Raw genomic sequence first — 26,366 nt, 5'->3', positions numbered from 1 at the left:
TCACGTCAAAAAAAAAAATCATATTTTAATTGCTTCAATTAATAACGCACAAAACTTTGAAAGGTTATTTACACACTTGGAACTTTTCAGAGTAAGTATATCATTCTGATAATAGATTGATACATGCCCATCATCAACATTAACATTAACTAATAATTTGGCTAGACCGGGGATTCGAACCCAGGACCTCGTTATCCGTTGTTGAACACGCTAACCACGCAAACAACGAGGCAGATGAAAATTATAGTAGTTTATTATAACAATGTTTGTAATTATGAATGCTACGCCGCTACTTGTTTCTGAGCAATTCTGTCCTGGAACGTACAAACCACAAAACTTGCAGTAAGGTTTGCCGATAAAGGGGAACTTCTGGCAAGCCAATACTATAGTACCTATTAGATCATACGAAAACCTTAGCCAATTCAGAAATATATTTCTCTTGCATCGCAGCGGGATTTACCTGAGCAATTATAGCTATTCTTAAGTGTTCTCCTCGAAAGTTGTATTTAAGATTTATTTAATTGTCAGGGTTCTGTAGTTATAAAATGATAAATTTAAATTCAACATCCATTTATTTAAATACATGTATGTAGGCCTAATGTTAAGCACTTTTGAAACGTCAATTATGTCTGTTTGTAGTGACTCTCATGTGAACACAGATTCTACCGAGACGAAGTCGGCAAGAAACTCAGCAGTTCCTCTTTTCCAACATCATTTTGCAATTTAACAATCATTGTTCTATCTATACTGAGATTGGAGCGAAACAACCCTGCTGCCAAACAACCCTGTCATTAAAAATCGACCTTCTCGTTAAAAAATTAACCTGTATCATACGATATTCATCTGCCATAGTTTTATTTGGACTTTGCTGATTTCTAATGTCACTTATCTTTTAACTGTAAACTTCGAAAAGCGAAAAGCTTTGATAAAAGTTTAACTTGCTTAGGTATAACAGGGAACTAAAATGATGACTTAACAATTATTCATTGTAAAGTCAACATCTCCTGAGGATGCTCCGGTTTCGGAGCGAAACGTGCGTAGAGAGTATATTGCCGAAGATCTGTTTGGTGTGGAGTATAAGGATTGAAGAAATTATAAATTACACCACACAGATTCTCCTACTTTTCGCGGAGTATAGCAAATTAAGCTTAATTTTGATAACTAAAAAGATTACTTAAGCATCGTTTTATTTACGTAACAACAAAAATCCTTTACAAACTTATTACATAAGATAACCTACTTGTAAAGTATTATTAAGCGTTTTCGTTTCAGAACAAAAGAAATTTTGTTTTGAGCTGGTCGATTAAATTTATTTAACTCAATAACCAAACATTTGTAAAGAACCCTAGGTGAGTTAAATCAATTCGGACTTGGTAGTCTTTTTTTTTAGCATTGGTACGAAATTTTCTTGTCAAATTCTCCCTTGTGACTCTAGCGCCGAAATTCAAATAATGATATGTTAGAGAGATACACCAGTTTAGATGTCAAATTGGACTATAAGATGATAATCGATCACGTAACCGCCATTGTAGAATTAGCTTTCAATCAAGTCACGTAGAAACACACAAATATGCATAAAAGTATAGACAACGAAATACAATCCTTACAATAGAAGCCTGATCGTTAAAATTCTCTTGGCAGCGATAAACTCTCGAAGACATTTTTACATTAAACGGGACAAGCGTTTAAAACGTAACTTATAAAGAAAGGTATATAATGTGAAACCTGAATTCTTTGGCAACGTTTCGCAACGCAAAAGTTCTTTTTACAAGGCAAGTAGACTCTTGCCAATTGCAATGTTTTGACTCGATAGTTACCTACCTAGTCTTGAGATAACGGCAAATAAATTATAAATTATTTGTGTACTACATGTCCTTTTTGCAATGACTCTTTTAAGCCGCGACTCCGTGTGCAGTTTATTCAAAATACTGCAATAATGCACCAGTTAAAATATATAAAAAATGAATGTCTCTAAAGACTTTTTTACCGTGGGGACAACCCGGGTTGCGAAGATTACGTCAGAATCTTACTAGCTAAACATAATACCTACCTAAACTATTCTTTTTCCATCCTGTAGTAAGTTATAATGTAAACAATATTTTCATTACTTTATTCTGAAAGGGGTTAACCCGAAGGTCCTAATTTACTTCGAATTAGGTCCCCATTAGTTCCACAGATTAGGCTGTCCGGGTTCCAAATGAGCGAAGTTGAATTGTAGGATCATAGAAGGTCATCACGTTAAGACCTAATTAGGACAGATTTGTCCTACTTAGGCCTGTATGAAAAACGAATCTTAATTTCAGGTCGGGTCATTGCCATAGACAATTGAATCGCGCGGGTTTTTGAACAGCCTCGAGAAGTGATGCCCCTTTTGCCCAATTGCTTATTTTGCTTACGGGCTAATCTGGACCTGCGGCGATATCATTATACAAGTTCGAACTCCGTCACGCACCTCTAACATATGTGCGCTATAAGCAAATTATTATCACTTGAAGTTGAAGGAAAACATCGTGAGGAAACATGCATGCCTCCATCATGTTGTTAAAGGCGTGTGAAGTCCAACAATCCTGGTCCTGCTTGGTGTCTCTGTAGTGGGCCTGTAATGATTTGATATGATGATGATTATGACTTTATTCATATTAAAACACTTATCTGCAATACGTAAGAGGTTATATTATAAAGTTTAACGTGCAAGTTGCAGCAGAAAGGTGACCAAAGTTGCCGAACCAGTTTCAAGCGACACTACTTGATGTCTCGGCTGCCCCGAATCGGACGTTCTACGTAATAGACTTGGATTTATTCGATTTATGATGTAACATTGATAAGAATTCAAGTTAAAAACGTCATCATATAATCCATTAAGAAATTAGAATAATTAAAAAAACACGACTGCACACACTTTATATTTTTAAATTGCGCCATACAGCCAGAATTTTTATTTTATTCTTTAATTTTGATGAGTGTTTATGGTGGAATAAATAAATCCTTGATAACTTTAGGTAGGTACGCTCTTTTTTAACAGTTGTGTATAAATAAACAGTAAACACTGTAGTATTCAAGTGAGTTGAGTGAAAATTGTGTTATCGACATCGGTATGCCTTGTGATTCTTTCAGAAATGGGATCACAGGAGCAAATTAGCGCTCATTGCGAGAAGTCAAGATACTAATGTTGCGGTTTATAATTCGACTTGGTAACTAGGCTTTGGAAATGTTACAATTGGACGTTAAGTTCATATTAGCGAGAATCTGCATACTATCAACCTCTGTATAACCGCAGCCACTCGCAACATACCTCTGTCCAATCAACATATTCGTACTAGAGTACCTAAATGCAAGAACACACTCACAAATAGCTACAATGAAATCATTATTTTTGTCTTAGTGGGAGGCTTTGGCCGTGGCTAGTTTGGTAACTAGCCACGGCCAAAGCCTCCTACCGACAAAGACGTGCCGCTTAGCGATGTAGTGTTCTGGTGCGATGTCGCGTAGAAACCAATTAGGGAGTATAACTAACATATACCCTAACAGGTTAGCCCGCTAACAACTTAGACTGCATCATTACTTAACACCAGGTGAGATTGCAGCCAAGGGCTAGGTTATAGTGGTACAAAAAAAAACCGTGTCTATAAGCGTTTCAAAATGTGAAATTTCACCAATTTAATAGGTAATTGCATTTTTCGTCCCGCGTGCAGCAAAGAAGTACCCAAACCAGTTTCGCCATGTAATACCGGTGCCTGACGTAGACTTTTTTGCAATATTAATATGGAGTGATTAAGACACGTTTGGCAATTAAACATGTATAAAGCAACACGTGCTTTTATATGTCGGATGTATATTTTTAGAAAGCATCGTCGTACGGCTTACAATAAAAGTGCCAAGAACTGTTTCTAACCAATGCAACTCCACAGGTTGATGTCGCACAGCTGCGTTTGAGATGTAACTGCATTTCCGTGCAGCTTTTTAAAGTATGGTAGGAACCAGATTCTAAAGTTCACGTGACTTAGAGCTTAACAGGAAGCAATTTACTCGCGGGTTCAAATTTCGCAATTGTGTTTCATACGAGTACAGTCCGTCTACCCGCAGACGGGAGAATCGCGAGCAGAATCGCCAAGACCTTCGCTCGCGCCAGTAGGTACGGTTTCCCATTATTATTACTAGGTGGCGCTCGTTCGATGCCATATAAATCGTAGTTAACTTTTACACTATTGAATAGTTAAACGAAGGTAGAAGATCTCACACTTGGTACTTGAGTTCACTCGGTGCAATGCGATAGTTGCAACGAGTGGACTGAATCCGTCCTAACCACTGACTCCATTACAGCTGGACAGGCTGCTATCACCTTTTTTGTGTCTCCAATTATGGATTGACGCCGTTTTGTACGTGTGACTCAGTTAAACGAGGAATTAATAGAATTTTCTAAGGCCACTATATTATTAGTTCCAGAGACACTCGTATGTCAAATAGCGCTTAAAAATGAACATTCCAGCTGTCATTGTCATTGAAGGACTGACAGTTTAGTGGTAATAATAGAATCCCCAGGTTAGTGGTCCTAACGAACTTGGGAGTAAAATGGGACTCAAACGCCTGTAAACTTAACATTCTATTGCTTATGCTCAACAAATTTGAATATTCTCAGTACATTTTATTAGACCTCTCTATACAAAATCGAAAAATTTAATAACGAGAGAAGAGAAACTGTTTAGTTTCTTATATAAAAGCACTCGAAACGCGGAATCTAGACATGCTAAGGGCAAAAATTTTGAAATTCTCAATACTCCTTAACAGACTTATACAAGATCACTAATTCAATAACTAAATTTAACTTCACTGCACCGTTTATTATTTAAGATAGGTAACCAACCTATCTTGAAGAATAGACAGTGCAGCGTGTTATTATTCTGAATGGAAATCAGAAAACGAGAAGAGTGTAGAGGCCAGTGGATTGAGCACATTGCTCTGAGACCTGATGGACTTTTGGATTGGTCCTTTTACTGGGCGACATTTAACTAGGCGAGTCACCGGAGAAAAAGGGCAGAAGACCTTGAAGTTTGGAAAGCCTTATAAAAGACCTACCTAAGCTCAGCAGTAAATGTTGCTAAATGGGACAATACAATTCATTCATTTATTCATTTCATGATGGTGAGTTATTAACTATCAAAGCTGTTGGAAATGTATATAGACATCGGTAATAATAATACTTTTTATAAAGAAATTAAGGTACAATAAAAAAATAATCTAATAAAACTAAAATTTTCATATGACAGACAGTCAGATAAGATAAGACAGATTAAATTAAATAGCGCTATCATTTTCTTTCCATTCCCTGTAAATAAGGGTAGCAAAACTTAATTCAGCCTGCTATTTGTATCTTTAAGATCAAATGGATTATTAACTTCGGGCGTACATAAATACATCCATATGTACATAAATTAAAAAAAAAAACCGAGTGTATACTTATGCACACGCGTTAGAACTTATACTTCTTTTGCGTAACAAGATAGAAATCTTTTCAAAAATTTTTAAAAATAGTAAACGTAATTAAATTTGGAATATAATCATTATCGGACAAATAAGTTTCAGTCAACATTACAATTTTGTACAATTGAATCAATTAAATCACCGGAATGGACTCGTAGACTTTGACAATTGAAAGTAAACTGTCAATCCTTACAGCTAACGTCGATTTTTGAGACGTTGTGCGCGCGCGCGCATCGCAAAAATTTACTCTCATCATTTTTGCAGCATAATTCGATATTATTTCAGATTGATGCTAAAGAAATAATAATTTAGGATGAGTATTTAAAATTTTATCCAATCGTAATAGTTTTCTATAATTTTTTTCTTAGACTAACAATCAAAATTAAAAAATCAAAATAACAATAACTTACATACAAATACAATTTGTTAAACTTAAGAGACGAATTTAAATTAAAACGCTCGGGACCTTATAATTTTAAACTTCCAGCATCGCTAAGGCAGCTTTAGGTGAAAAGTTTGTTCTTACATAACATCGTGTTTCAAATCTGAGATAAGGCTAGTCAGACGTCTAGATTGCACGACAGTGGGAACTGGTAAATCAAGTTTTGGTAGCGTTTAAGCACATTGAACTTCGGATGATTACGGCCATTAGTTAATAGGTATTTGTCTAAGATCAGCTTCAAAGTCGCACTAGTGTCGGTATGTCTTTAATTATGATCTCATATTTCACCGAAGTATCCGAAGTTGTATAGATAACAGGTAAATTATGATTAAATTGGCAGATGAAAGTGCCTATATTATTTTAGTCTTTCAATTGCACAGAATAACTTATTATTTATTAACTTTGACTACAGAGTACCTAGAGCACTGCTAGTAAGATTTTTCAATTATCAAAGATATAATGAACGTCAGTTTAAAAAAAATCAATGCTACAAACTAGTAAACGGTTTTTTATTAATCCTTACCGATATTTGCAAGTTCTCCTAATTCTTGTTTTCCCGCATTGGATTATTTTACTCCGGGTTTCAGTCTTAAATATAGCTATCCACTAATTCTGTATTTACTCGGTACCTTATTGGCTAAGAATTATGTTCGCTTTCAGATATATATATAAATTAATAATATATATTTTTACCTTTTTTACCGTATTTCCAATAAATCGGAGTAAAAGGGTAATAAAAACTCATTAAGTCATACATACACAGCTAAGATTTTAGTGAAACTTTACCCACATATAGATACCACGTTCTAAATCAGTCCATAAAATATTACTAAATTCACTAGGGCGAAACAAACTCTTAAGTAAAAAAAGAACTAGTTCTATCTTTAGGTGCCCTATGTAATAAACACCTAAAGATAATATGAAACAAGTTATGCGGGACGGAACCTTAAATAAAATGAGCCGTACGATTTCCTTTTTTTTGTTCAAAAGAAACATTTAGAGCACAGGTAGAGCGGTCAAAATGCCTATCCAATGACAGTGCAACAGCTGACCTCAGATCCAGACAAGACCTCTTTGGAGAGATGATTATTGTTAATTGTGATCGCATGTTCGCATCGTAAGAGAGCGAGAATGCACACTTGTATTCATTAAGTTTATTTAATACCTTCTGCATTTATGATAAGGATTCTGAAGAGCTAAGACGTATGTGGTAATAAATCGTGAATTGTTTTGATGATAAAAAGTATTAATCACAATAATTATTTTAACTTGCAATTAGAATTATATACCTACCTACCGACGACGTAAAAGGCTGTTAGTACGTTAATCTAATTGCAGGTTATTGTATTTACAGTGTAACATTTAATCGTAGGTATTTTACATTTTATATATCTTGTAATTTGTGACCTGATCATAGAACAGGTTTTCTTAGAAATGAAACATTTGTTTAAATACTAACTTGTTTTGACAGTTCAATGAGTTATGACGGTAGTGTAAAAGAAAATACTTATCACAAATAAAATAAAAATCAATAATATACAGAAGCAAAATAGAAATAGCATCAAAAAATCAAAAATCAAGACGATCTTTTGCAGCCTGGTGGCCTATTACTAAATCGCTCTGTTACTTGTTTAACACACAAAAAAAAAACATTAAAACAAACCCAGTAGTTTTTAAGTAGATGATAACATAATTAAAAAAAAACAACACGATTAAAGTACTAAAACAAAAATCACCATTGAATTCGTTAAATCTATTTTAGCGTTTCGATGACAAAGACAACTAGAGCGATCAAACTTATAACACCCCTCTTTTTACGTTACAAGTAAAAACATGAAGTAGAATTATAAGTAGGAATGAATTTATTAAACAAGGTAGAGATTGAAAGGTTATCCTAAGAGTCAATAAATAGCCGCCTTTTATAGGCGGAAAATAATGATCACATGATTAATTACTCAATACTGAGTAGTTGAGAGTAAGCGTTTTATTTGTTAGGACTTGAAATTAATTAAAAAGAAGAAGAAGAAGTTAGACAGCAAATGAATGATAATTATAGCACTAAACTTTACAGATTGAAGTTATCGTCCAGAACAGTAGGCGTAAAATAATATGGTTAGTTGTTACTAAAGAAGTACAGGGTGAAAAAATTTAAAGTCTAACCGTATAAACATCTCAAAAGAAGGCAATATTTTTAAAAGCTGAAGTAGGTGCGAACAAATTAAGAAGAAAAATAGAATTAATATTTCACTCTGACATAATAATAGGAGAGACCAATGTATTAATTAAAAGCCGCGAGCAATTTTCACCCGTTGCAATCAGTAATCATATTCATAACCGCTTTAAATTGGCGTACAAAACTTTGAAGCATCCGACACGGTGAAAACGCAAGAAGTCGAGATGGACAGAACTCGTTCCCCGGTGGATTCTCGAGACCGACTACTGTGCATTTACTCAGGTTTGGGGGAAGGGAGACGGCTGACGCGGATACCGTTTCAGCCGTAGGTGCGAAAGGGACGGCATTCGGTGCGCACACGCTGCCGTTCAGTAGTGATACAGGCGCGAGTCGACGCTCGAGTCGACGAAGTGCGCTTTCCAGTTCGCGTTCCCGACCCATGAGCAGCTGGTGTGCAGCGTGGCGGCCGCTTTTGCCACTCGTTTTACTCCAATAATTTAGCTTCACTTAACTTATCGTATCCCGAATAATATGACGTAAAGCTGACGAGACAACGTGTAATCGTACGTGCCGCTGTGTTTGTTGTGTTGTGATACGAGAGGAGGTGTGCGTTTTACGAAATCTCAGCGGGTAAAATAACAGTTACTTTTTAAAAAGGTAAGCTATGTTACAAAAGCTCAGAATGTATTGAGACACGCTTAGCCGCTATCGACGACGGTGGAATGCAGTTTGACGGCATACATATGAGCATGTGCAGGAACAAAAGCTTCGTGCACAGTCATCGAGGCTTTTTTATTTGCCCCGCTTTCTTGTGAGGGGCGGCTGGTTAGAACATGACAGATGAAGATGACGTATAGTATACTGGTTATGAATCAAACAAGTTACGAGGTGTTAAGTCTCCCACAGGTAGCGGCTGCACTCATTTACCTGAAGAATGGGGATGGGACGCTGCGCACCTTTACCGAGAACTTTGTGAATAGAATAGACAACGTAAATAATACAGTTTGAAAAATCTTCCAGAATCTTTAAACGTCTAGGATATAAGGCAGTGAATCTCAATATTTACGCTATCAAAATTAACAAGTGACCTAATGATCGTCATTAGAAATAGTGCATTACTTATTTCTAATCATTTATAAATGGTGGTAGGTTATTCATGTGAAATTACTCTTCCTAATTTCGTCATCTATCGTAATTACCTATTATTAAATGATTCTCCTTAATACCTTGTCTGTCTTTATCGTATTTTTTGTTAAACATTTGCAACAACTTATGCTTGATCTTAATTTTTACGCTTTTCTTCTACATAACAATAATTATTTATGTTTGAAATCAAATTGCGCCGTAAAATTAAGACGCTACTTGGGTGCGATTCATAAATTTAATTACTTCCATAGACAAAGCCCAAGGGAGGATAAAGATACTTGGTTTACGTTAGTACCGAATAACTAACCCGGATATATTAACTACTTGAAGTTAAAATAATACTTTGGAATGAAGAAAAAACATAAAGCGCGTAACTAAAACAACAAAAATATAAGCCGTTGCCTTGTTAATCGTTTTTCTACTGATTTTTCAATGTCAATGCACAGGGCTGTGAACGCAACTTATATAGAAAATAAACAATTACGATCTGTATCACTATTTTATCTTCTAAAGATGTTATAAAAAACTGGGTGTCCTTGAGTGACAAACAGTTTAATAGGGGGTGTGAGGTTGAGTTAGATTTCACAATCTCAGAACTTTGATATTCTCAAAAGTATTATAGTCTTCATCCAGTCACTAGAGGACCACGAATAACGTTTAAGAATGTGCCATGTGCTTAGATACTTTTCCCACGATCAAGTTCACCGTAGTTTATCCATAAAGACCTTGCTACGTGTTCATTGTTTTTGAACGTTATCTATTCAAATGCCCTCAGAGTAAAAACTACGAATTCCCGAAACTTATTTAAATAACAAATTACAATAAGACGCGACTGGAAAACAATGTGGATGTTTCAGAACCTTTCCCATACTAATAGTGAGTGACTTTTATGACTTTCTTTATATTATTAAAGGAGCTTAGTTTCGTATTTAAGGTTAGCTTATTTGTTATCAGGTAGGCTTAGGTAAGTATTGCTAGAGATTAAAATAGTGATACAGTGAATTCCGGAGCTCGTACGATATCTAGATACTATTTCGATTTAAATTCGTCATCATCTCACGGAGGGACGTTCATAGCTGGACACGAATTCATACACCAGTCTTGTGCAGTTTTAGTTTAGTGGCAGGGTGCCACTGTTACTTGTAAGGGTGTCTCGGTTACAGTAACTATTAGGTTAGTCTAGCAATACTGCGATTCAAAGATTGGGTTTGCGTAGAGTAGTGATTACCTACTTATCTATTTGTTTGTTTTGTTGATATGGACCACGACCTGATATGGCATGATTTGGAACGCAATTATTAAAAGCATATAAAGTTTATTTTGTTGATATGGAAAATGACCTAATTTGACATGATTCTAAACGTTACTATCTTTTATATTCAAGTTTACAAATACAAGTATTATCACACACAGACACCACAACAGATCGCAACTATGGAAAAATATTTATAAACGACTCAAAAGAGCATATCAAAATTTAAATATTTAAATAAAGATATTTCTGATTCGAGTAAAATCTGACAAAATTCTTAATTGAGCATTATAAACTTAAAGTATGTACCTAGTTTAGTATGATTGATGTTATATGTAAACGTTTGAAAGCGTGAAACGTTGAATAAGTAGGTATGAAAAATACTTATCTGAACTAATATGAATACTTTATACATTTAGAATGTAGTTCATCGCACGGGCAATGAGCATATCTTAAACAGGTCACAAACAAGGGATTCTTGTCACGGGCCGTGCGCGCCACCTGCATAACGATCCCGACAACACGATAACCCATACACTACATCAAGATCTATTTGAGCATAACGATCCTCATAAATTATTGAAAGAAAAAGGTCTTTTATGTGCCGATAAGCAATTGGTATGAAAGAAAAACCTATAAAGGCCTTTATGTTAAGCTACATCGCGATCGTCTCTAATAAATATATTTAAAAAATACTATCGAAATCTGATTATATTTTCAATCGCGATTTTACTTAAAAGTCTTTTGAGTAAAATCTCGAGAGTAAAATAATAATAAATTTACCGGACCTATCTAACTCTTTTTAAATATCGGTAGAAAATGTACACAGTTAAAAATCTGGCAGATAGAAAATACAAAAAGACAACAAATGCCATCTTAAATAGTATATACAATAGTATTTTCTTTATGTACATGTAACAAACTGAATAAATTTCTAGTGTCTAAAGATCAACCTCTATAATCAATATGTAAAAATCGCAGTTATAGTATTAACAAATTATGACCTTAGTACTCACAAAATTTTTTAAAATATTGAAATCTTAACTGCGTTAAACAGTATTTACAATGTTATTTTCGAGTCCAGCCTCGAGTAAACGCACATGCTCAGCAAAGCTTAATTCAGAAAGTCAACGACTAACACCAAACCGATCATCATCATAAAAGTTTGCTTAATGTCGTCAAGGGTACAGAAAAGGATAAGCGTAAGGTTTCACCCAGCAAAAGTTGTAGTTCCCGAAAGATATAAAAAAACTCTCTTAGAAAACAGCAATCCGAACTGATTGACAAAATCTATGCTAAAGCGAGCAAAGCCGCGGTAAAAGCTAGTATAATTATAATTTCAAATTTGACATAATACATATTAATTTTAGTCGAGTTTTATGAAATTGGCTTACAGAAATCAAATTCAGGGTCCAGTGACGAGAGAGTTATAATGTAACTTTATTATTAAAGGTAATGACCATGTTGTTTTAGTGAAATCTTTTAATTTAATATTAATAAATTAAAAATCAACTTTAATTACAAATTTTATTTTACTTAAATTAAATTTCACTTATTTGTTTTACAATGAGACTGGTTAAGTAACCTTTTCACCGGTAATCTGTTACAAAACCTGTTATTATCGATTTGAAATTTATAGCTGATCACTGATCAGCAAACTCGATCGATTCCTAACAACAGTTACGTAAAATCGAAAGGCTGCTGATGCTTCTAAGAAATAATGCAACGATACGTTTGACACTATTAAAATTATAAATACACGTTTTACGTTATTCCTAAATATGGACGGTTCTGACACGATTGTTTTTTGAAACATAAGTAGGTACGTTGCACGTGTGATACGGAGCCATGGCCAGTAGTCGGTCCTACGTTCATTAAGATGGTTCTACTGTTATGTTTACTCATTAGCTTAATCCACTACGTCATCCAGAGCCATACTTTTACTGTTAATCAGCTTAGCTTTAGAGTGAAATAATTTTGTCTAATTACATTAATAAAGTAGATGTAACGTTAGTGCACATGTAAACTATAATTTATTTCGACTAGTAAGAACTAATTCTTGACATATTCGATGTTAGATTGCGGTTCGGCTTCCATTTCTGCGCGACAGAAGTCGATCCCCGCCAGGAACCTCTATTTTTCGAATTTCAGCCCGCTTAACGCTAAACTTAAGTAATTCAATAGTTATCACTTGCTTCAATGGTGAAGGGAAACATCACGATGTTACCGCACTTGGCCAGAGTGGTACACAAAAGTATAAAATTCTTCTCATTCTGAGAAGAAGAAACACAATGGGTTGATACTTGATAATGATAATTCGATGTTAAGGGCATTTCTACCTAAGTACGATGACTTTACCTATTTTTAACTTCTCTCTGTCTCTCTCAGTCTACACTTAGATCTAGAGCCCTAAAGCTTAGGCCCACCACGCGACTCACACACGCGTTCAATGTATAAACAAGTACCAAAAATGTATAAGAGATGTAAGAACTAATATAAAATATTTCACATTTAATTGAAAATTTTACGTTCTTTGTTGACAAAATGAGTCACGGTATAAATTCATAGTTACTTCCAAAACTGATACATTGCTTACTCACTATTTTGTACCTACACGCCCAAGTAGTTTGTCGTGGGTTCAAGTTTTTCAATACGCGACTACATTAGTTTGATCGACTCATACGTAAATAAGACCTTTGCCATTTGTTATAGCATATATAAAATATAATATATGTATTAAATAGATAATATTCATCTCATGGACATGTATAACAAATACACAATTTGTTTGTTTTTGATTACCAACTAGACAAAACGTCTTTTAAAAATTTAAAAAAAATATACGTTGCGGGACACCATATGCGTCGCAAAGCCAACAGCCTAGTCGGTCAGACCCGCCGCTTTTGTATACCACTTGAAAAATAAATCGGTTAATATTTTGACAAAGATATGAAGTATTACCCCATCTTTCTTATACATATAACCGGTTAAAAAGCAAAGGATAGTTACGGCCGCAGCCTGATATTCTATACGATGGAAATATATCGCGCATGATAACTCATCGCCTCTTAACATGCTTCGTGTAACCCAAGACCTTATAATGCAACCGCAATCTAGGTTTCGAAGCCCATTTCCGTATATTTATACGAGATATCTCGAAAACCCGTGTCATGACGAAGGACGACGGATGCGATGACTGGTCGGTGGCTATCGTGGTTTATCTTTTCGCACCCATTCGATGAAAATTATGAATCGTTTACATATTGATGATTTTTATCAAACACTTGAAGTACATAAATATTAGCACGGTTCACCGAATACCCAAATGATTTTTTTTTAATATGATTTCACATTATAAACTTTAATATAATTTTTCGTAACTGGACGGAATTATGTACATAACGGCGTATAAAATATAAATAGTAAAACAGTATCATAGGATACCTATGAGACCGCGTTAAGATAAAGCCCGAAAAAACGCGTAAGCAGAGGGAGATCTCTCCTATGAGAGAGGTGGTTTGTGGCCAGCATTAATAGACTAAGGATGCTTAGCTTTAGCCGGCCACACGTTTCTGGGGCTTCAAACTGATAACAATTTACCACCGTACCGACAAAGACGTGCGATGTCGCGTAGAAACTGATTAGGGGTATGACTACCATACTCCGAAACAGGTTAGCCCATAACATCATAGACTGCATAAGCACTTACTACCAGGTAAGATTGCAGTCAAGGGCTAACTTATAGTGAAATAATATCCATACCGTATCCTATTGCTGAACACTACTACTATATAGCGTTAAGCGGTATTAAACTAGTAGTTAGGATGTCGGTCTTTTTTCGGGATGTTCGAGTTCGAACCCCGGCATCCGAACCTCAAATTTTTCGGAATTTAAGCCAAGTAAGTTTTAAGAAATTGAATGTCTTTTGCTTAAACGGGGAAGAAAAACGTTATTAGGAAACTGCATGCTTCGGAATTTTCCATATTGCCCATAAAGAGTGTCTACCCCTTCCTGGAATAGGACATAGGGTAGGTACTTTTTATGTCGGACCAACATCGGTTTTAAACACTTTCAGAGGATTTAAATGTCATAATTTCATAATGAACGACGGATGACCTATGATACTTACCCAAAATAAGTCTCAAGTGAAAACTAACTCTAGAGTTAAAACAAAAAAACGGAAAACAAACGCTGACTACATCATGTGCAACAGCGACTTTTCTATAATTTGATGAATGAATAATATATCTTTTATAAAACATGAAGTTTTATATATTTTTATCAAAAAGGTTTTATATTACTTTATAATAATCCCTGAGCAGGGTCTACGGATCAGCTTATCATGCAACACTTTTCTATACCTAAGCCCGTAATAAATTGACCGTAATGAATCGTTTAATTGCATCAATAAACTGATTATAACCTAAATCTCTAAGTACCATTACTTATGAGATATTATGATTACTCTTATGATTACTTAGATATGCGTAGTTCATGGTTTTCGTCACATAATATACATATCTGTTTAAATCATTCTGCTAGTTGGTATAAGTACAATCTAGAAAGCGTAAATTACATCCCTTTACTTGAATTTTTGTAAAATTACAATAACTTACTAGCAGCGTTAAAGGTAATTAAGTAACTCGTATCGCATCTTCGATAAAAGGAAATCAGTGATAGCCCAGTGGGAGGCCTTCGACTCCACTTTCGAGGGGGTAATAAGTTTAGCATTTCCGAAGATTCGCGAGAATAGTCAAGTTTTTTTAAATTGTATGTTATTTTGGATGATGTTACAGTTCTAAGAATCATATAAGTGTAAAACTTTCGTTGGTATCACGGGTTTCGCTAACGTTTCTACAAAGGCGACCAATGTGAACCGATGCAACAGTCAATGGAGCTAATTGTGTCGGACATCACGAGACGTCATCGTCCGCTGCCTTTACTGAGATCACGTTGATTGCACACAATCCGCCATTCACCTACAATACTACATCTTTTAACCAAATGACAACATTTCTCTTTGGCAATACTCAAATGAAAAACTTATAAAAGCAAAGACCTAGTTTGTCTCACTTTCATAAACCCAAACTCCAAAATATCGTGACATTTTGACGTGACGTAATTAACGCCCATTACTTTGACTATTTATTTAGTTATTAAGTTTATCTTTACACGCGATTTCAATGTTTCCTTTTTATTACATTATATTAGACATTAACTTCGTGTAATGAATAATTGTAGTCACAATTATTTAAAAAAAAAACATCGACTGATGATAAATTTTCTGGTTATATAATTATGTATGAATTTTAGATTTGCAAATTAAATTTTGTAGATTCGTCTCTTAAGTCAACGTATCTTAAAACTCTTCATAGTTTTAAATAAATCGATACAAGTCAAAGTGGTCTATATTGACCCCTGTGACGGATCATGGAGTCCATTTACAAATCAAAACATGGGGGTCAATGTTATGTAAATAAAAATGCAAAAAATTCATTAAGCTGATCTGTGACTAGTAATCTATCTATAACCGAAAAAACATGACAAGTAGTCAACGAGACAAAATGTGGGAAACTAATTTAGATCATCACGTATGCACAATTAAAGCTATACATCAAAAGCGTGTTTAAACAAATTATTAACATCTATTTATTTATACAGATAAGTTCGGATGCACATTTGTTTCTTCCATAGTACGTCACGGGCACTGGCACCTCGAAAATGTTTGAACAAAATTCGCAATAGGGATTTTCCGTGCCCACAACTCGACATTCGGAATAGCGTCTTTAAGTTACAATTTATAATCACGATTGTCAAGCCTTCCGAAGCGTTCAATGGTCTTTCACACACGGAAACCAATTACGGACATAAATGGGTATACGGAGATTCTTTCCCACGAGCGAGTTGTGTATTATGAGGCGTTGTTCGTGCGGACGTCTCGTCTCCCGCAATTAGTATTAGAGAGCAAACGCGTGCCAGGGCAGCTGTGAACGCACGCCTAAATAACAGACGGTATATGGTATCATTAAGCTACTTTATCGGCATCCGAAACGTAATACTGATATGTGAACGATCAGTTGAAGAGAACCAGTTAATTACCAGATGACTTGACGATGAGTAAGATGGCTACTATCTATATCAATGAAAGTTAAATACGTAGTGTATGACAAAACATTTTTATTTTTAGTCTAAAATCTTTTAAGGACTAGAAATGAGTCTTAAGTATGTATAGTTTAAGAAATGAAACTTAAAAGATTGAAACGGAGATAGTTGTAAGATGTCTGCTTTGGAACTAGAATCGTGCGCCCGCGCAGGTTTTCGGAAATCGTGGAATATGTATTACGCGTCCCCTCCAATATGTAGGTACTACTTTATCATTCAATACAAACAAGACTTAAACTGCTTGTACTAGCTGATACTTACAGCCTATAGGCTCGTCGTGCTTGTACTCGTATATTATTGAAACTCATACACAATTTCTGAAATTCCTTTAGTCACTTTTCTTGCAATAGGTACCTAAATAATTCGCGTTAGTAAACTTGGTTGTCGTTTTTATTAAACCTGTAAATTGTATCCATGCAAATAAGGCAACTGAATAATCGTGACCGTGGATAATCTTACGAAAAAAAAAAACTACAGGTAAATCACTACGCGACAATGGCGTTCGAAACGGGGAATATTGTCGCTACCCGGACTGGTAAACTGGTTTCCGCGTAAAATTCGCGTTGCCACGCGATGCATCAGTCTGGACCGAGGGAGGTATGGCAAAGAGAGGGGGGAGTAAGTTGGAAACGCAGGAGGCGAACCGCGGCCGGTCGACGACCCGCAGGCCCTGCGCCGGCGCACCATTTGCCTTTACCGCAACCGAGACAAATCCTAACACGATTATTAGACTGAAATAGCGAAATGTACAGAAATAAAATATTTTCATGACATTACGAGCTATTATGAGTACCAGTTTACGCAAGCCAAATGATTATATATACTATATTTTTTTTTTCTAAATTAAATTTGTGACGAGCAATATCAGCTTACGTAGTTTCCTAGTTATTGAGCATAATGGGTGCTGAGTTAATGGATGCAATTGAAGACGACACCAATATTAATATTCGTTCCCTCGACAACGCCTTAACTAATATATCTTAGACACACGACACCGCGTAGGAACGAGATCAAGAAGTCGTCAAGGTTGGATCCATTTGTGATGAATTGCCACTTATGATTGTTACTACCGATGTATGTACGTAGTGTTCATTCAAACCTGTATTCAAATCGTAGATACTGACTGCCAGTAATAGGTATCATTAAACGAATGCTGAGAGTGAAAAAATAAGAAGTCATAAAAACAAACGAACTCGAATATTGGGCGTAGGCGAGAAGTGGCTGAGATTTTATTATATGAGAGGTCAATGATTTACAAAGACAGTACTTGATGAAACGTGCATTATAGATAGGAATTTAACGGTTTGATACGCATTTCCGTTTATAGGTATGGAAAACTTCCAAATGCGCATAAAATTCTTATATCACAAAACTGGGACAAGTAAACATTGATATGTCCGAATCTATTCCAGACGTTAATGGAATAAGGAATGTGTTAACAGACTATAAAGTTTACAGTTTAAATTTTTATTAGTAGGGACAGCGTATGGCACTTATTTTTCGTTTTATTTATAGAGACTATTGTTTTTGGGTCTTCAGATTGTATTTATAGAAGTTTCTAAATATTGAACATACGGAGAAGTTTAAGGCAAGGTTCACATTCGACCAGGAACAATCTATGTTCATGCTTGATCCTGTATAATGTGTACAATCAACAGTCACATTGTTCGATTGAAATTAAGAAATCCTGTGTGCAGTGTGGTTTTACATTAAATAATGACTGCACATTTCTTCAGTATTTACCTGATAGGGGCTCTAGAACCAGGAATTATTTAAACAATTTGATTTACTGTATGTTGCACTGTGAGGTTTTATATAAATGTTGGTACTTAATAGTGTCAATGAAGAAAAAAGAAAACCAAAATTTCTTAATCTGAACTAACTAAACTTTTTTTTTGTTTTCCAGGATAAGACACTAAATCAAGATGGCGGTGTTCGGACTGGCGTCAGCGGTAGCGGGCTTTGTCAAAGTCCGCTACCTGATCGACAAGGCTGTCATCGACAACATGGTTTTCCGGATGCACTACAGAATAACTTCTGCTATTATGTTCCTGTGTTGTATCCTTGTCACGGCAAATAATCTTATTGGTAAGTCTCTTTTTGAAATTCAACAGTCTCAAGCTAAAATCTATAAAGGTGTTAAGGTGCCTTACTTAGATGTTTGGCATAACGTTTTAACACGAACTTTGAGTAAGCAAAGTCAAGGTAGCTCTATAGACCTATCTCAGCAACAAAACCTTTGTGAAAAGAAAAGAAATTGAAATAATACTTAACATATATAAAATTATCGTTAACTTGCATATATCAGGCACTGCTAGTCAGATTAAAAAAAAACGCTTGTTTGTTCAGAAATATTTTAGGATAAATAGTTTTGTTTTAACTTGACGGGGTTGAAACTTCGGGGCACAACTCTTTATATCATCTAAGCGTGTAAAGTAATGAGTAATTTAGTGGTCTAATTTCCACATTCCTTCACGTTTCGTTACGAGCACAGTCGCAAATAACTCCTAGCATAATTAAACAAAGATTCATGAATAATAACAAACGCTGCATTAAAAATGCAGTCCTGCACATCGTAAAGTGTTGAGTTTATAAAATGACTTTTTTCCTTACGTCTGTATGTAAAAGCTTTATATGGTAATTATAACCGATTCTACTGACCTATAAACCTTAGACCAAGTAATCCAAATACCTGGAAATAACAGTAAGTTTGACCATTCGTTAAACAACTTGCGGTAAAATTGAGTCAGAAACAGTTCATTGTTCAACAAGACATCTGTGAGCATGTAACAGTTACCCAAATTTAGACGTCATAAGCAAATTGGTTGAGCATACAAATATTGGAGGTGTGTACTAACTTGATAAGGTTAAAGTCATTGAAGCAAGTCGTGCCACTGAACTATTATTTTCATAAAGAATTCTTTAAAATCGTAAGGTTCCCTTTAGTATCTTTTTCCTAAAATGTTAATATAACTCGGGTTATACAGCTAAGCATATTAATATTTACTTAACTGTAAGATATTTCTGAATCTTCTAATTTGAACTTTTAAATAACTTTTTGAATTATATTTGCTTACGAAAGTTCTATTAAGGTACCAGAAATATACACACGTACTTACACTTCCCTCAAGTACACTAAAAACCAACGGTTTATAAATCTGTAGGACTCAACGATTGCTCCGTATTGCAACATTAATAAAGAAAAAATACTCTTACTTATCCTGACCAATAGAAAATAACTGCGGGTCAGTAAAAAAAATGATTAAAGAACTGTCAAGACAGCAATAAATTAAAAAGTTCATAATAATAAATAGGAGGGAAAGGTCAATTGTAACAAAAACCGGGGTGGCATAGCTTGGAAATTAAAGTTTATAGATGAGAATATTTAGACAACAAGTTTCGATAAATTTCGATTGCAGGAGCAATTTTTAATAACATCCTCGGATAAAGGTTAATTAAAATTGCTCTACGCCATAATGGCTCTTAAATGTCTTCGTGTCCTTAATTCGCTTTAAGTCCAAGAGGAAATTCATAATACGATGTCATTTAAAAAAATTTGTAAATCAAGAGATATAATGGTTTATTTATCTTATTTTGCAAACGTAATAGTTTAGTTAATACGTAAGACACAAAATAAACATAAATAAATAAGTATATTCAGTAGCAAACTAATCATTTTTATTTTGAGCCTCGTGGTTTGGTTTAATTTTATATTCGTCTGTAAAAACGTTTTTGTGCAGATAGATGACTTATTAATCTTGTAATTGTGTAACGACAAAACGTTATAATCATGGTTATCATGTGGCCCCTCTAGAGTTGCAGACATAAATAGACATAACTACGTCAGGAGAGAAGAGACTATATCCTTATAATAAATGGTTTATCTATTTATAATTCTCAATAAACTATTTTAGAACAAGTTAGTATTGTATTCATATAGAAAGGTTTAATCAAAATGAATTGTGACAGACAACGAAACAGTTACTCACAAGTATACGAGATATTGGTGTAAATATGTTTAGAACAACTGAATTTAACACCGCACCGTAGATATAACGATATCTACTCTCTGATTTATTATGTGTTGTTTTAAAATATAAGCAATAATAATTATGATGTTTCCAAGAATACTTAAAATACATCTATGTTTAAACACGCTTTTAATATTTGATAATAAATAAAAAATAACACAGCGTCTCTTATACGCATATCTTGCTTTACTCTTGGTAAAACCACACATCCGGTTGATCTAGGTGCATTAACTAAATATGAAGAGGCTGAGAAAACTACCCTGTTTACCCCCATTATGTAGAAGACTATTCTATCGCGTGAATATCTTTGTCACAATTTATTCGCCCTCTTCTATTGTGACTGATGATGTTGAGGATTTAAAATAAAAAATAAGAAAACCGTGAGACGTCGTTTTAAAGCGGCGACAAATCTAATAGCGTCATAACAAACTGTTAACGAGGGCGTTATCGCGTGCTACTCATTTGAAAGAGGTACCGACTTTTAAACAAACACTTAAGGCTCGCATAACGGTGACGGATACTGTCGAATTAGTAGATTATGTATGGAACCCACGTACAATTTAAGCATGCAGCGCAAAACATTATACACATAATTAAAAAAAATATGAAGAAGTGTGTAAGAAAGAAAACATAAACAGAGTAAGTCCCGTTTTAAGTTTTAAATTAAAGTATTTGGCGAAATTCAATATTTTGAAATGTAACTTTTAGTGAAAATATTTCTAACAGCCTTTTTATCTACTGCTCACTTCGATCTCACTTCTTTTTATATCATTGGAGATGTAAAAACAAAGTAAGTTCTTCGTATACCCGTTTGTTTGCATATGCGCGTTTTTTATTAAACAAAACCACCTATTCTTTTATTCTTTCTAGAAAAATAGAATGTAGACACATTCTATTTTTTTAGTTTAAGAAGATTTCTATTTTCACATTCTATTTAAGAAGTTTAAGAAAAATTATATTATTAACAGGCATTTGAAGTCGTTTTTTTTATACATACACATTATTTATTCCTATTTGTCGTACAACGACACTCATTCGCACGTTGATATGCATTAAGCAACATAAATTCTTATACACATAAACTTATTTTCCGCAGAATGATTTTTGTCGTTTTAAATTATGTATCATTATCTATTTCATTATTCTTCTAATTATATTTTTCCTTTCTCCTGCAACTGAGCGTAAAGCTTTGGCAAGGAATGAGAACTACGATTAATTATTATCTGTCTCATTTATGCGTTTTTTTAATGTTTCTAGTTATTCGCTTCTGCAGAGGTCACGTTCTAAATCGTAAACAATATACTAAAAGTATAAGTAAATAAAAAGAGTCAAGGAAAGGCTTGTTGCTGCTATATTTTTAATGTCCATTACTTAAACATCAGCATAGAAAAACCAAGTGTCAAGTGCGTGTCGGACCACGCGCTGTGTGGTGTTGTTCTGCAGTTGCCCGTCACATTATCAGCTATTTAGTACTAAGAATTTCTGAGCAGCGGACGGGCAGACATGAACTTTAATGGTTCCTTGTCGACTACGAAAACCATATTTTTATTTTTGACTTGAACTCATTAAAAGAAGCCCCGTTGATAAGTAGCACACCTTAGGAACGAAAATACGCCACGCCGATCAATGCATATAAGAATTTCTTACATTTCTTTCATCTATCAGCAAACTGAACCTAAACTTCTGTAATAAGAAAGTCGGATGTAGTAATTCGATGGATTCGCCTCGTAGACCAAAAGGTACCTTATAATTATAATCAAATATAAGTGTTAATAATTGGGACGGGACTGATGCCTTAACATGCTTTTAGAAGTGCACCCGTCCGTAATGTCTGATTTGGCTCAATGTTGCTTAACCAGTGCTATTAAATTTACTCCCACGAACCCATGACTTTGACTTTGAATAAGCACACGGCGATCATTAAGCCAACTTGTATATTCGATGCCGAGCCCCTGAATACGGAACGAGGTTTTTTTTCCAAACCATGGGCGTAGATTTTTTAACCAAGATGTTTTTTTTCGCCCCACGCTTTGTTTGCTTTGGATCTAGCCCTGTATGATAAGTTGTAGCATGTGGGTGATAATAGGAAGTCATATAAATTTTTCAGCCCATATCTTTACTAGATCAATTATTTATACCATTACTCCGTGGATTTACCTCATACGACATAACGTGACACGCCCATTGATGTTACGGTAGGTAATAAATAAATGAGCTATTTCGATACTGCCATTCTAAATACGTCACTATTATTAACATACGCTTAAGTCTGCAGCTGATTATGAACGAGAACTCTTCGTTACATGAATCATTTCAAGGCTCGACCAAGTTAACTGTAGTTTCTACTACGTCACATGCGGAACTTAGATTTCTACCTATTTTTCTGATTCATCCGTGTAGCCATTTTCACATGTACAAAGAACTATGTTGGTAGGAATGTCTTCATCATTGTTCATCACGATATTACCCAGTGCTGGGCAAAGGGCACCTCACTTATAGGATAAAGTGGGTCTTCTTAGTCATTTGAGTATATTTGCAGCCTTTTACAGAAACTCAAGCGACTATTAAATGCTTCTAGCTTTTGGGATGTGATTTGGTGAGAGGTGATAATAGCAAACGGGCCGAGGATAGAGATAAAGGCTTGGGGGAAATAAACTCAGCGTTCGCAATAGTAGTTATTTCCGAAAATGTGTTCGAAGATTAATTATCTTAGATAATTATCTTAGATTAAACATCACAATAAACAATGGAAATACATACTTAATAAAGACTTGTAGTAGAAAGGTTTAGTAGTTTGTAAAGCGTTTGTAAGTACTTTTTATGGGCGGCGATCAGATACCCCCCTTACCCAATAGCCCGGTTTTTTAGGTCAACTCTCAAAGTAACATAATTTCTTAACAAGCCTATTCAATAATAACGAAGTAAGCAGAGTTAGTACCTACTTAAAGTGTATGTTTTAGTAAATCTATATTGCATGGTATCACAATTCGTAAACATGGATTCAGCTGAACTTTATTAAGGCAGAAACACTCTCAACAAATCGCTCCAGCACGAGCCACGCGATCTCTTGGAATCCAATCAATGCTTTATTTTTATAAATTGTAGAAATCTTAATAAAAAAAGTTATAACCTGTTTGAACATAACTTATATATGAACTTTGTTCTTTAATAAAATACAAAACTAAGCAACTGAGAACCTACTGTAAACTATTTAGGTACTGTTGAGGAATACCGTCAAAAAACTTCATACGAAACTGGAATATACGTTAGATGATTAACTTCTATGGAGTCCTTATATAAATCATTTCAAGCGGTAAAAAAATATAGATTCATGATATTACATAAGACATACCAAAAAAACAACTCAATTTATTAATAAAAAAATCATAAAAGTAACGTAATAAAAACGCAGATACGGTTCGGTGTAGCAGGTTTACAATAACAGGATTTTGACTGACCCAACATTTGTCGCGTGGAATATAGTTTTTGTGGCGTTTTATTAGTGTGCTGTTGTCATTACTGTCAGCATCAGTTCACATTTAGTGCAACGTTCGCAGTGCGTGATTTACCGTGCTATGAGCAATCACTTTTCAAGCCAGGTGCTGGTAATCGAAACCTATGCACAAAATGACAACACCTGTGGATATAACCAAAGGTAGGTACTATAGCAATGATAAAAATTTACCGATAGTTCGCTTTACATACTCGTAGGTGCATTTTCTCCTTCTTTAGTCCATGTTTATTGCAAGTAATTGTGTTTATTACTTCACCCTGATCCAATTAGTTACAATTTTTATACGTTTCATATATGCGAAATTCTTTCATCAGTTATTTTTTTAAATTTCATTACCACTCAACGACGACCAGACTCGAAATGGGAATGTGACTGGGGTTCAGGACTGGTACTGAAAAATCCTTTACAGAAAACCCCCCTGACAAATTTCGACTCGAAACCCAGGAAAACGTTGTGCGCAGTAGAACTTTAAACCACTATACCAAGAAGGCAGTACGGCAATATTCAATGCCTACTAAATAATGGGTTACCTACTCACCTTACCACATTTGTGTGAATTCATTGTTTTATGATAATTTACGCTTAGCATACTTACCTACACACATTTCATAAGTAAAGGTTATCAAAGTCATATCTTTTACAATGAGACCATTAAAGATAATATCTTCATTTTCAACGTGTTAGTACCTTCTACCTACCCTAATGAGTAAAGGTAAACATTTTTTTTCCAATTATAAGCACCTATATCACTGACTCATGCTCCTCTAAGACTTTCTTTTTAAAACACATTAAAATAATTATGTAGATACTAAGAAACCTGGTAACACATAAAAACGTTTTCTAAATAAACTGACTTATTATATGTTATATTTATTTAATTATAGATTTCCTTAATATCAATTAGGTTAGAGATGGTTTTAAATACAAGTAAATGTATTTCCTTACCTTCGTATTTTATCTGTAACCTTTCTTTATGTAAACTAACTCTTATCGGATAAACCGTTCCGAACAAGCAAAAAGAGTGCCCAATAAATGATAAAACGCTATAAACCAGTGTGACTTTGATCACATCATTGACTAAATATAAATTATATATCATATAATAAAATAATGTTATGAACCGTTAAAGTAACATTTATATACGGACTAACTGCGTTTATAAACCAACGGACTAGCAGTTGCGCGCGTCGTTCGTTCGAGTTTATTGGGGTTTTTTTTTAATAATCCATTGGAAGTTTGATCTCCAGCGATAAAAAGTTGCCAATGCTACTAACTCTACGTCCTTTCGAATAACTCTATGCCAAAAATCAAGTTGATTGCTAACATAGGGCGCGAATAAAGGGAACCAACGAAGGGCAACCAACCCCATCTTCAAATTTATAACATCAATAAGTAAGATATCAGTCGAATAGTTTTCTGCTTAAAATTACGGCTGTACGCTATAAAGTTCACCAAACAATCATTAAATATTATCGGCATTGTTAATAGGTACTTAACGATTAGGATATTAGTTGTTTAGTCACAAGATAAAAGCAATTTTATTAACGTGATAAACCAAGACCCTTCCGCTTTGTTATTATATTATTTCCGTTCCAGTGGGAACTTTATATACCTACCTAACAAGTATATTTAAAATACATATGCAAATTTCTCGTAAGCGCAGCCACCCCCAACGAGGTGGAGAGACGACATTAAGCGCGTCGCAGGTAGCCGCTGGATCCAAGCGTCACAAAACCGTGGAATTTCGACTCTAAAACTCCTAATAAAAGACCTAAGTCCAGCAGTGGACGTCTATCGGTTGATATGATCATGATTTGCCAATTTCGCGGATATTCGTAAGTTACATTTAAATATAAATAAATATATTGATAACGTTATCATTTTACACGAAAAGTTAATTTAACAAATTTGTGCCATATGGATATTATTGTGTAGTAAAGAACAAATATCAGTTATATTTTATTATGTATTGTAGTTACCACACAACAGGTGACTATAATCTCAGACGGTCCGAAGTTTACCGTGACCTAGAATAGGACTAGACTAACAGCTTGCAATATTACCAAATACGGCAACAAAGCACATTTAATACATTCATTTCGCGGTGTGGGTAAGGGATTATATCATTGGTAAGGTATACCTTAGGCACTTTCAGGGTTGTATTGATT

General features: G+C 34.7%; 2 protein-coding genes across 2 annotated transcripts in view; one reads left to right on the top strand and one right to left on the bottom strand.

Annotated features, from left to right (window-relative positions):
• Positions 1-26,366, bottom strand: part of LOC120625580 (dedicator of cytokinesis protein 3) — an 84,965-nt gene that overhangs the window by 38,439 nt on the left and 20,160 nt on the right. The window lies entirely within an intron of this gene.
• LOC120625579 (innexin inx3) overlaps positions 8,470-26,366 on the top strand; it is a 29,594-nt gene continuing 11,697 nt past the window's right edge. The window contains exons 1-2 of the mRNA XM_039892638.1: positions 8,470-8,750; positions 18,560-18,741. Coding sequence (XP_039748572.1) covers positions 18,579-18,741 — 163 coding nt within the window. The 5' untranslated portion in view covers positions 8,470-8,750; positions 18,560-18,578. The remainder of the gene's footprint in view (positions 8,751-18,559; positions 18,742-26,366) is intronic.

The sequence above is a fragment of the Pararge aegeria genome, chromosome 8 (assembly GCF_905163445.1).
Source record: "Pararge aegeria chromosome 8, ilParAegt1.1, whole genome shotgun sequence".
Classification (NCBI taxonomy): Eukaryota; Metazoa; Arthropoda; class Insecta; order Lepidoptera; family Nymphalidae; genus Pararge; species Pararge aegeria.
This window is presented reverse-complemented; position numbering and strand designations above follow the sequence as displayed.